This window comes from Anarhichas minor, unplaced genomic scaffold (genome assembly GCF_050575085.1).
Source record: "Anarhichas minor isolate MPS153535 unplaced genomic scaffold, ASM5057508v1 ptg000004l, whole genome shotgun sequence".
Classification (NCBI taxonomy): Eukaryota; Metazoa; Chordata; class Actinopteri; order Perciformes; family Anarhichadidae; genus Anarhichas; species Anarhichas minor.
In genome coordinates, this window is record NW_027466450.1 from 6,408,237 (window position 1) to 6,425,926 (window position 17,690).

The 17,690-nt window shown below is 40.7% G+C and overlaps 1 protein-coding gene across 1 annotated transcript in view; it reads left to right on the forward strand.

Moving 5' to 3' along the window:
- pde11a (phosphodiesterase 11a) overlaps window positions 1-15,367 on the forward strand; it is a 28,461-nt gene extending 13,094 nt beyond the window's left edge. The window contains exons 8-20 of the mRNA XM_076103502.1: window positions 2,424-2,491; window positions 2,587-2,679; window positions 3,700-3,750; window positions 6,474-6,620; window positions 6,770-6,877; window positions 7,133-7,242; window positions 8,138-8,228; window positions 9,894-9,994; window positions 10,187-10,264; window positions 10,344-10,407; window positions 10,751-10,825; window positions 11,670-11,753; window positions 15,131-15,367. Of these exons, the coding sequence (XP_075959617.1) occupies window positions 2,424-2,491; window positions 2,587-2,679; window positions 3,700-3,750; window positions 6,474-6,620; window positions 6,770-6,877; window positions 7,133-7,242; window positions 8,138-8,228; window positions 9,894-9,994; window positions 10,187-10,264; window positions 10,344-10,407; window positions 10,751-10,825; window positions 11,670-11,753; window positions 15,131-15,367 (1,307 nt within the window). The remainder of the gene's footprint in view (window positions 1-2,423; window positions 2,492-2,586; window positions 2,680-3,699; window positions 3,751-6,473; window positions 6,621-6,769; window positions 6,878-7,132; window positions 7,243-8,137; window positions 8,229-9,893; window positions 9,995-10,186; window positions 10,265-10,343; window positions 10,408-10,750; window positions 10,826-11,669; window positions 11,754-15,130) is intronic.
- Window positions 15,368-17,690: the final 2,323 nt, after the last annotated feature.

Sequence of the window (17,690 nt, forward strand, 5' to 3'; positions counted from 1 at the left end):
TGTTTTTGATCTATGTACTTAAATATTTTTACTGGATATATCAATTCTTAAACTTTGCTCATGTTTATGAAAAGGTATCAAAGTTTGAGTATTGTAATACACTATAAGGCCAAACGTATATGGACACCTGACCATTGCATTCATGTGGTTATCCTATTTAACCTATGTGATTGTCTAATTCAAAGACCATGGATATTAACATGTAGCAACAACAAGCCTCCACCGGATCAGGACCGGATGTTAGACAACAACACCTGGCTTGCAGTTGGCGTGCAGTTCATTCCAAAGGTGTTGGAGGTCAGGGCTTTCTTTATTGTCCACGCTTTGTGAATAGGAGCATTGTCTTCAAACAGGAAAGCACCTTTCTCAAACTGTTTCCACACCGATGGAAGCACACAATGTCGTGTGATGTATAGCTTTAACGTTTACCCATAATAGGAACTAATGGGATTAGCTCAAACTATGACAAACAGCCCAAAAGACAGAGGTGTCTACATAATTCTGGCCATACAGTGTATCCATGGAGCACTCACATGCACTCATTATGTAAATGTCCTTTTTTCCCCCTTTTTGCTGCATAGTAGAAAATAGGGGAGAGGGGAGCTTGAGCATGTGTTCAGCTGAGGCTGCATGTGTGTGATTAGATCCACGCTGCACCATCACTCCGCACTTGGAGGTGGAGTTCCCTTCTTCTGCCTGTGTGCTTTGTGTTTGTTTCGCCCCAGGCCAACACCACACTGACACTCTGATAAATCATTGATCTCTCGTCTGGTTTTGGTGCTGGATATTGCAGGGAGGAGCAATGATAGCGCTCCTCTCGGTCCACTGAGATCTGACGCAGGAAGTCATCAGTTATGTTTGAGTGCAAAGTGATCAGCATATCTACTGCAGATGGTTGGTTAAGACCTATGTGTGTGTTTGTGTGTGTGTGTGTGTGTGTGATGTCCATGTGCGCTCAGGTTTTTTTTTTTTTTCTTCTTTTGCGTAGGTGTAAGTGCATTTGTTGGAGAGGGAAGAGAATGAGGGGAGAAAGAAATGCAGCATGTGTGGGTGGCACCTGAGGATCTGGAGTGAAAAAGAAAACATTATACAAACAAAGCAGCAGGAGATGAAATTCTCAAGCCAAGGATACGTTCCTGTAGAAAATGTATGTCCTTGTGTCATCTGCCAAGGTTACATCCAGCTCCTTCAAAATGTAACCACCGGAAATACTGTTGTGACTAAAACAACAATGAGGTCAGTGAGAGGAACCTGATTGCAGTGGGCTTGACTGTGATTTTTACAGATCATGATCAGACATTACGTGTGTAATGCTGAGACCTCTCACAGTTGGTTAGGATTTTTTTAAAACTGGATTGGATTGAGATCTGGACTTGTCCATTCCGGGAAAGTTGTTTTTAGCGATTCATGTGTAGCTTTGACTTAATGTATAAAATCAGTAGAGTATCCCTTAAAGACGGACACTGACAAATATGTTCCACAAACTGCATGTCCCATTATGATAAACAGCTACTCGGTTGCTTTGGGTTTAGCTTGGTTGTTTGGTACAATTCCTTGGGAGTTAACATTAGGCTGAGCCCCTTCCACCCACCACCACTAGTGAACAAGCTGTAGATTGTACAGTCACACAACACATGGGGTGATTTATGTAAAAACAGCAAATTATTGTCATTTTATGTTTTTTGTGATCATAAAAAACAACAGTTGAATGTGGTGTCGTTAAAGATGATGTGGTGGCCACAGGGCTCCAAGCAGTCATTTAGTTAACTTTTATTTGGGGCCACCTATGCATCACAAATTGCATGCTCATTACAGAGGGAGCAATAATGGATCTGAGAAAACACCAGCCCTGTATTTTAAATTGAATGACGGTGTAATGAAAATTGTTCTTAGGTACAGTGCTAATCCTGTTTCACCTCTATGAATCTCCAGCTATACATTGAAATTAAAATGTCACTGTGGTAGGGTTTGAAAATGGTAATGTATTGAATGGTGTCTGTTACGTATGTGTAATTACTTTTTAGCATAATTTCTCAGTGATAATAACGTCTCTATCAATTAAATATGTATGCTTTATCAACAAAGCCTTCTTTTAATTAGATGATGAGGGAAGTCATCTAAAGAGGGAACACTGCTGTCAAATCAAAGGCTTCAGTCCAATTGTGGACAATAACTAGATGTCTGTTCAAAGATGATATTAAGCGAATGCCAATTTCCCCAGTGCCACATTTTTGTCATACTCATATGGTGCTTTTTCTGTGGTGTTGTGGCTCTGCTTAACATCCATTAATAACGAATGTTAATTGATGACGTGGAGTGCGTGGGTTTGATCTTCTTTTAATTGGAGGCAGTTATATGCACTGGAGTCTTGCCAATATCAAGCTGAAAAGATTACTGTTCTTATTGTGCGGTTTGTGTAACAGGTGTCGCCCAAGTGCTGAACAGGCTTGATGGGCAACCGTTCGATGACGCAGACCAGCGTCTCTTTGAAGTATTACATTTGCTTCTATATCTTTTCAACATACAGTGGGTGTATTTAGAAATTTTTGTAGTTGAGTATGTCTGCTTTTTTTGTGCTTTTCTCAGGCGTTTGTGATCTTTTGTGGACTGGGCATCAACAACACCATCATGTACGACCAGGTGAAGAAGTCCTGGGCCAAGCAGTCTGTAGCTTTGGATGTAAGAACACAACATCCCATTCGATTTCCTGCCTCACATCATAATTAGAAAGTGAAAATATTAAATTTCCATGTTTTGAACAAGAAATCTTATTATTCACTTACATTTGCAAAAGAAGATGACTATGCAAACTGTACCGCGGCTTCACAGTGTTGATTCTGCATCGCTCCTGCTTTATACTTCAGCTTCCTTTTGCCTGTATGCTCATGCCCTCCCTCAGATGATGTTTCCCTGAGAGTCCTATCTGTTTTTGTATTCCATTATCTATAATGATATCTTTATTTTCCGTTCCAGTCAACACATATGCTGAAACACAGAGCATATGCTGAAGTTATTGTAAACAACGGCTGCTGCATGGCTAATACAAAACCTCCTCTTACTTATCCTCTCTCCTGGGTCTTTGTGCTTGGCTTCTTTCATAGTCGCACATTTCCACAAGACTGTACGCATGGAGAAAGTGCTGATCTCTCTTTGTAGATAACCTTCTCACAAAGGTTTTATTGAAAATGAATAAGAGGCAGTGAAAAGCAATCCCTCATCTGCCCATGCATTTTGTAGGCATTCAGCAGTACTCGGCCTTTACAGTGCGTCCTTACATCACAATAGGGAGCGTTCAGGTGCATTATAGTAGTTAGCACCCCTCTGTTTCAAGATAGAAGCAGAGAACAGGGGAGGTAGATCATTTAAAGGAGAGGTACAGGATGAGCTAATATTTAGAAGCATTGCTTCTGGCAGCACTGAATAAACATGAGCATTTATGATCAAATAAGCAACTGGAGGTCTGTGCGAGGTATTTCTCTCAGGAAATGAAGGGAACATGGCCATGAAATCGGGGCTGACATCGCTGCTCTTGTAAACTGTTCCAGGGGCAAATGTTAACTTCCTCATCTGGAAGATCCACTGAAATGCCATAACACCACAGCGTACAGTATTTTTTGCAATAGCTTCTCTTAGAGCCCAACTGCTCATTTTAATAATTAGAAAAATTGTTGGCAGTGACACTGTGTCATTATTTTGCAGGTTCTGTCTTACCATGCCACTTGCTCCAAGACTGAAGTTGACAAATTCAAGGTAACATATATTCACTGTTATCATCATTACATTTGTCAGTTTTCTGCTTCTTGTTTATGAAATATAAGTTTAAAAAAAAGGCTTGGCTTCCACTGTAGGAAATGGTTTCTAATTTACAAAGAGACAGGTACTGTTCAAAACAAATAATAAGAAATCCAGTAGTATTTGAGCACATATATGGCAAAAATACAGCAGTGGCATGTGCTAAACTTGTGCTGACCTATTAAGCTTGATTTTGCAGAGGAAACAAAACAGGTCCTTACTGCTAAATACATCAGACACAATCAAACAACAAAGCAGCAAATGACATCAGTCATTTCATCATCAAACACAGTTTCATACCTAATGAGCTCCAGTGGCACACATGGAATATTTTCAGTCCACAAACAATCTTGATATTGTGCAAATGCACCGGGGTGCAAAAGCACACACACCAGCAACTCACATCCTGCCGTTGTGTTTCACAATATTTAACAGTTCTGGTGGTAGTAATGTGCCAACGTTTAGCAACGTTCCAGCAAATGCAGGGAATAAGAAGACTGCTAGCAAGCAAACATGGACAAACAATTTAGAATTATTATTTTTTTAGAATAATTAGTGATACACACAATATATTTTGGTAAAAACACTGAATGTAAATATAACTTTGTTTTGTTTCAAAGACAACTTCATAAGTTACCTTTCACACACAACCGAAAATAGTCCCCAATAAATGCTCTGTTAACTTCTGCTTAAACGTTTGCTTAAAACCATGTTTCCCAGCTGTTTTAGAAAAAAACCTGAAATGTTTTCTATAAAAATGAAGCTAATATTTATGATTTTTAAAGATGTATGTCTTAAGTGTCACAGACAGAGTAGGGGAATTGGAAAGTAGTGAGACTACATTGATTTGTTGTTTCTGATCTTTTCATGGGATTTGTTGACAGTGAGAAACATTGAGAAAAACATCAACCCTTTCCTTTAAACAAAACCTGTAAACCAAGATCATAAGAGTACATCTTTCTGCTATAAACTGTATTTTCCTTTTAATCAAATGACACATGTTGCTAAAATACTAACTGTAGCTCGGAGGAACCATGTTCTAACGTACATTTTCTACAAAGTAGAGGATGAGGGATGAGGTGGAGTTCTTACCCCCCTGTTACCTGGAATACTCAACAAGTCCTCCGACCACAATGACAAAAGAAATTAATAAATGACAAAAGGACTCGTATGAATGCTTTCTGACATTGTCTGGTGATGACGAGTCCTCCCTTTATATATTGCAGAGTACAAAAACTATCGTTGTGGATTACAATTTGTGATCATCAGGTTTGCTCTGGCGGTGCAGGTAATTGCCATAATAAAATGTAATTGTTCTGTAGATGTTTTCCTAAATGTATCTTCTTTTCATTGAGTAAATTACGACAAATTAAAGAAAAGAAAATAAATTCTGCTAAACCCCTCCATTTAACAAAAGTACGATGCAAGGCGTTAACAGTAAAATAGACTTGGCTAAAATGTAACTGCTATTTACGACAAGTTTAAGTCTTGGAAATTTGGCTTTATTTTACTCATGGGCCCTTTAATTAAGATATATTTTTCTAAATAAATAACAATCTCCCACTAACTTAAACGAAACAGAAAGATATATGGCAACAGAGAGGAATTATTGGCAGCCTGTCTTCTCGACTTAATATTCCTGTTACTCAGTAACACACAAGTAAAAGTATGGGCCGAGAATTCCCCAATGAAAATAAACTAATTGTGGTATTTGAAATGGATTACTCCAATCAATAGGCAATCATTCTCAATGAATTATTTATAAAGAGTAAAAAAAGGAAAATATCTACACTTTTAATTAGCATGACACTTCTGAAATATAGATATGACCTATTTTCCTGCACTTTCATGTGTCGGATTTTCCCCTGTGGCCATCACCGCGAAGTAGGAACCCCGCTTCCCAGTGAGCTTGTGTGATCTTTCAGCCCCCTCATCCACAATGCGCTCTGCTTCCTGCCTTTCCCCCACTTTCTTTCATAACTGCTCTACATATGGAGCCTCACCGAGTACACTCGACTGGGATTCCACCCCGAGTGAAAATGGCATGCGGCAAACAAACCTGCGGCTGACATTTCGTAACCCGGGGCTGTGAATTAAGAGAGAGGAGAATACCTGCTGACCTGACAGGCAAACATTTGTGTGGGGAAAACATGGTGCTCTGGTAACTGTAGAGTAGAGAGAGGGAAAGATAAAAGAGAAACATGGCTGCACTGCAACTCTAACACAGATCTGTAAAAGGGCTTTGACTCAGTGGAATGAGATGCAGGTTAGAAAGCATGAAATATTTATATTATAAATGCTGAGTAGAGGCAGATAAGACATATCTGCTCATTAGACCACACTGAAGGTGGCAGACATGGATGCTTCAGAATGAATATGGTTAATTGGATTCACATACGTGTTAATAATGAAAAAAAACCTGTTGATTGCTACTGCATAACCATGTTTGTCAATGAGCTCTGAAAGTAAACAATGGTAAAATCTTCTGGTAAAGCTCCCTCATTAAACTTAACCCTCTCTAAATGAGTCCTCGGAGTCATAATTAACATGTCTACATGTTTCCATGTATCATCTGAGAGTGGCATAGCATCCTCTGACCCCTCTGTGCTCTTCTCTTCTCTGAACCCATATTCTCATGTTCTCTTTCTTCCTTAACGTCTTCTCTGTCCATGATGAAACAGGCTGCCAACATTCCCCAGGTTTGCGAGCTGGGCATCGGTAAGCTCTCCTTTGATGACTTCTCCCTGGACGTTGACGCCATGATAACGGCCGCTTTGAGAATGTTTACGGAGTTAGGAATGCTGCAGAAATTCAAGATTGATTATGAGGTGAGACCACTGATTGTCTTTATCTATTCCCTTTGAATACTTGACTGAATCTGCCCAGAACGTAATTCCTTTGGTTTGATGAATCCTAATGTGTCCTCGTGACAACTGCTGACCCATGTGCTCATCCCGCTCTCTGTCTTCCCCTCCAGACACTATGCAGGTGGCTGCTGACTGTCAGAAAGAACTACAGAATGGTTCTCTATCACAACTGGAGACATGCCTTCAACGTCTGCCAGTGCATGTTTGCAATGCTAACGGTAAAGATCATGCTGCTATAGCTGCAGATCGTGAGTTCACTTTCCATCAGAGACATTTGCATTCAGGAATAGACCATTTATAGCCAATATTCATACATTTTGAGTTATCGGTAAAAGCTCTGCTCATTGAGGAAGCTCGCAAACAGTATAAGCAGCAATTCAGTTTCATAAAATAAGAGATGCAGCTCTTATTTGTGTGAGCATGTGTGTATTTGTTTGTCTTCTCATTGGCCTCCTTTCCTCTGTGCCAATCAGACAGCGGGCTTCCAGGAGACTCTGACAGAGGTGGAGACCTTAGCGCTGATTGTGGGTTGTGTCTGCCATGACTTGGACCACAGGGGCACCAACAACGCTTTTCAGGCAAAGTAAGTATTCCCGTTTTATCTCTCAGTTTCTGACACACACACACACACACACACACACACACACACACAGAAACACGCTCCCTCCTACACACTGTTTATAATGTGTTTTACCACCTGCAGCAGTCCAGCCCAGATCAGCAAGAGTCAAGTGGCAAGTTGTATAAGGCTTATATAAGGGTCTGCTTAATGAGGAATTGCTTGGATTTAGTGTTTTCTGCCCTCACAAAGGTTATTATAGAAGTCTACAGTATAACCGTCAGACATTAGCAGGCACTTGGTATTTTCTGGTGTTTATCGCCACTTCTTCATTGTATCAGGGGTTTGACTGCCTTCCAAATGTGCTCATCCCAACATGTGACATCTAAAAGTCTGCACTTGTACCTCATAGTCATTGTTTCATTTCAGCTCCATGTGCTGGAGGACAGAGCCAACACAATGAAAAACATATTACTGTCCTCATTGTGTCTGACTTTACTGTAACAGTAAAAACAAACCTAAAACCCAGACATTATTTACTGCGGAAATCACAGACAAACTGAAAACTAACTAAACTAATGGAATATTCAAAACTTTAATACCCTGCTACCTTCATTACACCTGACCCAGTTTTGAGTATTTTTCTCCACATTAAATGATGATATCATATTTAGTGTTGAACGGTTATGGCGTTATAGGTTATGGCTTTCCAGCGTCTTTCATTATGGCGTCATAAGTTGGCGACAGAGTGCAGAGAGAAGTGGTGAGGCAATTACAACAGACTCAACAGCAAACTTCGTTTCTCACTATGTGTTGAATGCTGATTATGTTTTCTCTCTCCTTGATCCCTGTGTGTGTGTGTGTGTGTGTGTGTGTGTGTGTGTGTGTGTGTGTGTGTGTGTGTGTGTGTGTGTGTCAGGACGGGCTCAGCCCTTGCTCTGCTTTATGGGACCTCTGCTACACTGGAGCACCATCACTTCAACCATGCCGTTATGATCCTGCAGAGCGAGGTGCACTATGTTCCAATACCTGCTCCAATGCAGTCACCATTGAGGTTCTGCTAATGCAGACCAATGCATATTAAACCAGAGCAGAGTCCTGGAAGACTGGAAACGGCTCTTTCCTCCTGTTCCCAGTCTTACAGTATGCTGCTGGCGGTAGATTCACATTTAACATATTTGATAGATATGAAAGTGCTATTACATACATGGTACAGAAGGCAAAAAGGCGTATTTCAAAATAAACCTATAAAGTGATGTAATTGCATTGAACCATGACAATACACCTGACTGGGTATAAAGGGTGCAGTACACTCCTGTGTCTTACCTATTATAGGCTTCTCTCTTCACTTTCTAACCATCTAAATAAAGTGTGTGCCAACTGCGCCTGAAGGCAACCATGTGTTGGTTCAATGTCTGCTGTATGTGAGCCAGTGACCGAATAGCTCATGCTGCCCTCAAATCAATGTAATTACAGAGGCGATGGATTTAGAGGTAATTGGTTGAGAGAGAAATTTTACCAGGTGACCGCCTTTGCATGAAGTTGTAATTAAAGACGTTTTGAGGGAGCAGCTGAGATGAGGCTTAGTAGGGTTTGTTCCCGTGGCTTCATTATCATGGTGCTGACAACACAGTAAGCTGACAAATGGTTGCTTGGAATATCGTAATGGTTTCTGTTGATACTGGGGTTGAACTACTGCTGTCCTATTAGCGTACAAATGAATAATGTGGCTAATTCAAGTCGAAAGCTCACGATTCAATCCGCGAGTCTGCACAAACCATTAATTTAAAACTCTTAAAGTCATTCACTTCCTTTGTGTCTCTCAATTTTCTCCCGCCATTCTCAATTGTACTCCCCTCCCTTCTTCATCCGCTCCAATTGTGACAGAATGAGAGAGACGTGCTTTGTGTCGCTGCTGCTACGTAGCTCAATATTTGATGGGAACACATGCTCGTGAAGGGAATCACATGCGCTTTACACTTGGATTCCCAGCGTTTAAAAGGAGAAAAAAAAAGAAAAAAAAGTGGTCACTAGTTTTGAAGATGTCTGCTACTTTCTGCAGGTCCCCTCCTTCACGCTCTTTTTCTGTTATCACCTCTACATCTTCTGTTTTTCTCTATTCTCCCGAAGAGGGTGCCTAAGTGGTGAATGAGTGTATAATGCATGATGGGGAGAGGCGTGTTTTAATGACGGAGAGCCTCAAGTGAGAGATCTGCTGGCTTCCCTCCTCCCCATTCAGTTTTAGTATTGAGTCTTTTTTACCGTTATAGTTTAGTTAGCAAAAGCGTTTTCCATTAAAGACTCACTCCCTCATTCACTTCCCCCTATATTATCAATAGTACAGTATCTATTGAATGAACACACGTTGCATTCATTGTGTGATTGGTAACAAAGAGCAGTGTATGCCACAAACTACATTGTGGGAATCTTTAAGGACGTACATTTCACACACTAAACAGGACACTGGCAGACAGTAAATGATCTCTGTCAGCTAGTATTGTCTGGTTCAAGCTGTTTTTAAATAATTCAAAAAAGTCTCTAAAATAAACCCATGTAACAAGTAATATGGACTTTCTGTTTAGCAAATTGACAGGGAAAAATAGTTCTTTATTTTAGGCTCCTTGTGAAAATGTCTTGCGAAATTCGTTATGTTATCTCTGTATGTGTCTCCACAGGGTCACAATATCTTCTCCAACCTCTCGTCCACAGAGTATGGGGCCCTAATGCAGCTGTTGAAACAGTCCATTCTGGCCACAGACCTCACACTTTACTTTGAGTATGTTCTGCTACCATTAAATCTCCTGACAGTGAGATGTCCACTGGCTGACCCCAGTGTACTAACCCATTGACAATGAAGCATACTGGTCCCTGTACAATGTTTACTACAGGTTTCTTTTAGGTAACACTGCCCCCTTGTGGATTTTATGTCACTTACACTTACATATACAGATGTCGTGTTTCCTTTCAGGAACAGAAACACCTTCTTTGAGCTGGTCAGCAAAGGAGAGTACAACTGGAATCTGAAGGCTCATAGAGACATGTGCAGGTAATGCCCTGCTCACACAAACATGGTAGCTCTTTAATACCATCAATACTATGTGAAATAAATGTCTGATTCCTCTCAGATCCATGATGATGACAGCGTGTGATCTCGGTGCTGTCACTAAACCATGGGAAATATCACGCAAGGTGAGAAAAACTCTCAAATGTATGAAATGAATGTATTTCTAAACCATTCATCTAGAGTGGAAAAAACTGGTTGATTAATTGCTCAAAAGAAAAAATAATAACACCAAACATTCCCTAGTTCCTGCTTCCAAACTGTAGGGATTTTCTGCTTTACTTTGTCTTACGGGATTGTAAAATGAATGTATTTGGGTTTTGGGGTGTTTGACGTCATCACCTTGGGCTTTATGATATGGTGACAGGCATTTTGCACTAATTTCCTTACATTTTATATAGACCAAATGATCAACTGAGAAAACAATTGAAAGAAAATAATCCCTGCATTCCTCCTTTTCACTCACTCCAGGTTGCAGAGTTGGTGACCAGCGAGTTCTTCGAGCAGGGCGACAGAGAGAGATCAGAGCTGAAGCTCACACCCTCTGTGAGTCCATACAACCAACTCTGGTTTTGTGCTTTTTTTTGCAGTTTGTTTCACCTCCGTGTCCTCCACTGAGCTGATGACACCGCAGATATATTTTCCCCGCAGTTCCAAAACTGCTCCACTGCCTCGCTGCTGTGCCAAGAGCAAACTGTGTACCTCGTAACACAGCAAAATTCAAAGCAAACACTGACCTTTCCATTCATCCAGCTGTAAACACACGAGGCATTGTGGTGTATTGGAGCTTGACTAGCTTCGACTAGCCCGGATAATAAATCGTATTTGTTTTGCTCATATAAATGTAAAAATAGCAGAATAATAATAGCAGGGAAAGACTTTGGTCCTAATGAAGATCTTAATTCATAACGTATTCTGTCGTCAAAGCAACGAAACTACAACAGAGAAGCCCTGTGCGTTTGATTGACGAGCTTTGAAGGCTGAACTGTGTTACAAGTTCTTAAAAGGGAACAACCAACAGCTTTCTGTGTGCAATAAATAGCTGTTGACTAATTGGGCCAGGACAGATTTGCCTCCGCTCTGAAATAACTAATGCCGTAGCCTCAGGTCTGCCGCTTGTGTCAAACCTTTACCGCTCTGTGTGAGTGGGTGTTGGAAATTAAATATTAACTTCTAAGTCGTAGCCCAGTAACTATCTCTGAAGCACAGCCGTTCAGGCTGCAGAATAATGAGATACGTGAAATAAGCTCAAGAGCAGAGGGAGACTTTTGTTAGTAACAGCAGCTCTTTAGGACTGTAAGCCTGGCTTGTAGGTGAGCAGAACCACAATACTCCCTTGTTTCTCCAGCACAAATGTAAGTGTAAATACATTTGAACTTTTGTCGTACAGGCCATCTTCGATCGAAACAGGAAGGATGAATTGCCAGGACTGCAGCTGGAGTGGATTGATGGAATTTGTGCACCGTTGTACGAGGTAAAAAGCTTGAAGCTCTCTAGCCTTCGCTGTGTGTCGTGCTTGTATCACACACACACACAAACACACACGCACACACACACACACACACATCCACCTCTGACATCAGTAGGCGCTGTCCTTCCTCAGCTATTGTCCCCCTCACTGACGCCAGCAATGAAGCTGTCACCAACAACTATTCAACTTTTTCTTTGCCGCTACAGATTTCTCACTGAAAAATAAATTCTGTTGCTCCGAAACAACTTCAAGGTTGCATCCTGTTCTTTTCAGAACAGCAGAATGAGTGTGCACTTTCTGACTGCAAAACCGCTCAGAGGTAGTGGAGTCTGTGAATAGAGCTGTGACGTTAGGCGGGTTAAATCCCCTCAGGAAGACGGTGTACTTTGGGCTTTACTGCACAGTAATGAAGGAATGCCTTTTTGGCTAACGCACAGATAGAGAAGCTTTTTTTTTATTGTAGGATCCGGGCCGAGCAAATGTTAGGGTCAGACTTAGAGCTAGTGGTTATCTTTCAGGGAATTAATGGAAATCTATACTGTGTCCTCGCCAGTATAGTAATGTGGGTGCGTGTCTTTCTGAATGATGTCAAGACAGACTCACCTGCTCCTCCCACTGCCGGCAGCAGCAGCTGTGTGGGAGAAAGATGCAGGCGGACTTACTGAGGAGAACAGGTCTGTTAAGAGATGAGCCGTGCTGAAGCTAACAGTTGTGAAGGGAGTCAAAGATGAAATAGTTCATTCATTCTTACAGCACTGGATGATATTCTCTGCTTTTGTATTGTTAAACCTCCTTTTTTACTGTCGTATCAAACACATTACTCTTAGTCATCGTGAGGAGAAAACAAACAACAGGATCAGTGTCAAAAGTTAGAGTAGGCGTATCTGTGCAGGGGCTTTGGTTTCACCATTGTTACAGTCTGTGTAGTGGAGATAAAAAGCATCAAAGCGGTGTGTGTTGTCTGCGTGGGGGGTTTGTCCACACCGCCTCATGTAAAGGCTGATGTTTGGAGAATGCAGATATGGAGCTCACGATCATGCTGCTGCCAATTAAACTTGCGAGGGGGAGGACGGAGGAAGTTCAGAGGCGGCAGGGTTTTTGTTTGTGGGCGTAAGAGATCTCATTCTTGATCTCGCTGATCTCCTTCTCCTGGTGGTGGCTCGCTACTTTGTAGAATATTAATACCCCATTATATAACCTTCCATCTTTATACCCCACCATATGACCTTCTTCTTCTTCTTCTTCTTCTTCTTCTTCTATCTCTATCTCAGTGGAATAATGATGCTGTGCAAACTAATGACAATGTTCCACTGTGGATATATACTTTAAAGAAAGCGGGAAATTGCTCTCCTTTGAAAAAAAATTCAGATCTTTTAAACAGCAAAAGATAAACACGATCAATCCACTCGGTTTTTGTGTGTACTGTGTTGGCCACATGCCATCACAGTGTGATACTATTTTCTTTAACAGTTCATCTGCAGATCATTTTCTCTATTAATAGTCTGGTTTATAAAATGTATAGAATTGTTCTCTGTGCAATGACAATGACAATACATTTGAATCTAATCTATGTATGTATGTATATATATATATACATACATATACGTATATAAAAAACAAAACCCTAAAATAACCTTTTTTCTAATTACAAAAGATGAAAAAAGCAGCAAATCATCCTGTTTGAGAAGCTGGAACAAGTGAATGTTAAAATAACCTAAATGATGATTCAATCATCAGCTAATTGTTTCAACTCACATGCCAATGCTGTAAACACAGATGTGTGCGAAAACACAAAATGAGTCTGATTCCATACAGACATCGACTTCATCTCAAATCACAGAAATGGTGATTGTATTGTGCTCGAATGTTGCTCGGCATCACAGGTGAACAGCTTCATGATTAGTAGCGCGCATATTCCAGCAATTACAATACTGTGAATTATTGAGGCTCACAGTTTTTAAAACATCTTTTAGGACATTCTTAATGAATGAATGAGTGGGCAGACGGCTGTTTTTAATAAATGGTCTCGATGTCTGAACTTGGCCACATTATAGATCTTTGTTTTGGTTGACCGCCCACACGAGTGTTTTAATTGTTCTTATGAGTTAGTGAATATACCCTCTGAATATGAATTGAAATATCCATTGAAAGTTCAATTAATTGGCAGCTGGGATTAGTCGTGTTTTCTCCAAAAAATAACAACGTATTTGATCTCCCTTTCATACACAATGCCCAGCGTGGATGTACTTAACTTCCTATTTATTTCATTTATGTGTGAATAATGTGTTGGTATGTGGTGCCCATGCCCACATTATATTTCCATAGAGTACAGGGTTAATTACAGACTTCCCTGGGAATCCAAAAGACACAGTAGACAATTTGAGGAGAACAGAGGGAACAAAATCCCCCGTCTCTCAGGTCATTTATTAAAATGGTGGATGACAGCTTTGACTACATTGCCACTTACAGTTCAACAGAGACGAATGCCAAAGGCGACTTATCTCAGTCATACATGTGCCTCTAATCTCTAAAGAGCAGCCGCTTCATTGTCTTAAACTATCGAGCTACTGTATGTTGCTGTTGTTGTAGCAGCGTGTTCTCTGCATTGTTGACATTTGATTAATAATGCGCTGCTTTTCCAGTTCCTGTCTGTGTTTCTCATGTGTTACCATTACATTCCAAGTCAAGGAGCTAAGCATCCAGTTTTCTGAAAATTAATTACTTGTCGATGTTAAAACAATGTAGGTCATTTGAACAGAACTGAATATTCTGAAGGTGTTCCTCAATGATTCTTCCAACCATCTAGGTGAACAAAATATTTACTTTGCTGCACAATCATTAAGATTTTAGTTTCTCAAATTGCGACTATATTTCCTAGTCCAGGAAGCTGGACATGACGTATGTAAAACATCAAAGGTGCGATTTTCAGAGCATTCAAATAGCAGCAAACAGCTATTTGCTGGGGCAGTAATGTCTACCTGAGCAGAGAATGAAGCTACACTCCCTCTGTGTGAGTTGTAATACGAGCTTCTCTGTGCTTTGTTAATGTGGCCGGTCCGGCAGCACGTGCATGTTAGTGCACAGCGGTGCTTTGAGCTGAATGCTAACATTAGCATGCCATGCTGGAGTTAGCATTCAGCTCAAAGCACCGCTGTGCCTAAACACAGCTTCACAAAGCTGCAAGCATGTTAGACTCTTTTAAACATATTATCAAGTAATTATTTTTAAGAAAAAGAAATGGCTCTGTGACCGGAATGTAATGCTAAGGCCCTTAATAGATGCGGCCTTTGCTTCTCATACTGATGGTGTTTTTTGTCTTTTGTATTTCATTCAGTGTATTTTGCCATCCTCATCTTTCTCCCCCTCCTCTCTCCCCCTAGACTCTCGTCAAGTTGAATCCCAAACTTCAGCCGATGGTTGACATGATCAAAGCTAACAGGGCCAATTGGGAGGAACTGAACAAGAAGAGACAACGTGGCCAGAGTGTTTCTGCACCCTCGAGCCCCTGCAGTGGAGACAGCACAGACACAATCGGCTGCACTGTGGCCAAAACAGGCAGCAAAACCTGCTGCAGCAGCAGCGATGCTGACGGAGCACCATCTAAACCAGTTAGTTAGCTACTGATGCCATCTCCAAGCTGATCTCTTAGGCTTACCTCCTCTTAAACGCAGCCTGCAACCGAGGCAGTGCATGCAGAGGTTCTTGGGCTCTGCTCCTCTTCGCTTTTACAGCTAGAGATGAGCTTTAGGCTTGAGTGCAGCGCTGTCATAGAGGTTTTTCTGCCACCTTCAGTCTTCCTGTGCTGAAGGCTGACCGAGCTGTGTTTGGCGGGCTTGTCGGAGCGGCTACAAATCAGCTGATGACACCACGTCAGCAAAGGAAACTCAAACCAATGTGTCAACCTGTCAGCCAGCGAGTTAACACTAATTATTCCGGGCATTGGACAGATTTGTGGGCACAAGGCATGGAGAATATGAGAGGAATGATTGTTTCTGCTGTGGTTCGTCTTGCTCTCGGTACCTCCTCATTGCTCGCATTTTGTCCGGGGTAACAAAGATATTTTTTGTAAATATGTACATAGACTATTAAGTTGTTTACAAGTGCTGTTTAAGAACCTGTAAGCTCTGGCTTGTAATGTGGCTGTAGAGTTTCTGAAGGATAAAGGAGTACAGGAACAGCAGGACCTGTGACAATGCTTCCAATGCAAATTGAGTGCTCCGCTCCCTCCCTTCCTTCCTGTGCCTTGTTTTAAGAGCCTATTGAAAAATGCATGGCCTCCTCACCGAGATTCTTAGATGGAAATCCAAGTTGAACCATGACTTTTATTGCCATAATTTATGAAAAACCAATGACTGCAGCTCTGTCTTGATCCCATGTCAGCCACAAAGCATTAACATTCTATACATAAAGACATCTATTTTGCCCAATTTTATAAATGCAGGGTCCCACTTGTCACACACACGCACACACACACACACACACACACACACACACACACACACACACACACACACACACACACACACACAATGTGCCTTGATGAAGTTGTTCTGACATCAATTCACTTCTGCAGAAATTGCATCTGCTGATTTAACACAGACAGCTGAAGCATACATTCAACTAAAACACCCTAAACTAAGAGTAGTTGATATTTGAAGAAATACACTTACCATTCTATTATGTGTTTGCAGGCAGCCGAAGGTAAGCTCAGCTTTGCACAAAGACAGAAAACAGGGGGAAAAAGCTAGCCTGGCTCTGTCCACAAAAGACATTCAGTTTACTGTCACAGAGGAGTAAAGAACTTAGAAATGATTCATATTAAAGAAGCTGGAATCTGAGACTTTTGTCTTTTTTGTTGTCAAAATAGTCTAATATTTGAGAACTAATCGATTCATTGCTGCAGCTCTAGCTATAACATGCTGTATAGTTTGAGAACTTTCAAGGTGCTGGTAGGTGGATTTTGATACCTCTGGATAGAGTCAGGCTAGCTGTTTATTCCTCCTTCCTGTCTTTATGCTAAGCTAAGCTAACCAGTAGCTTTATTTGAAAGTGGTATCCTCCAATCTAACTTGCCGCCAGAAAGTGAATAAGTGTATTTCCTCAAATGTCTGACTTTTGCTTTAATAGGATTTATTTTCTTCTCTCAAATCTCACAAATGCTACATAAACAGCTTTTATGATTTCCAAAAGAAGACTGAGACACTGACACTTGTAGTACTGAAGTGCCCATATTATAGTATAAAAGTATTATTTTCTGGGTGGGGGTTTGCCTTATGAAATGTGTTGTAGCTTTGTTAATTGGAGTTTAAAACGTGACTGTGCACATTGTGTGGCATGGATCTGTACTCTACTGTATTTTAGTTAAAGAGCTGAATTTAACTCGACCAGAAACATTTTGAATTGCATGTTTTATGCAGTATTAAATTCAACCACTTGCTATGGATGTAGCAAACATGTGAGCCAACAAATACCTCGTATTTTGAACTTCGTCAGTAAACACATTATCTCATCGGAAATGCATGATTTAAATTCTATTGCATCATGTAACGTGAATTATGGATATCGCTGTTCTATTTTTCTATTAGGTCTCCAAATGTGGCCAAACTACTTTGTCCTTTTTGCAATGTAACGTGCTTCTTGTATTTCTTCTTTACTCACCCATGTTTGGACTGTGGATTTATTTATCAGCGGGCTGAACTGAAAGAAACCTCGGGCATGAAAAGACAAATGTGCAATGTTTCTGTTCAGAGTTTAAATAAAAATATGCATATGCATAAAAATATACATTCTCTGGTATATTATGGCATGACAGTACATTTAGACAAGTATTTGCGATACTATTTCCCTTGCATGCTACTTTAAACTTCTACAATTCAGAGGGAAATATTGTTGGTTCATTGAAAGTTTGATTTTACATACAACCAGATGATGATCTTATAA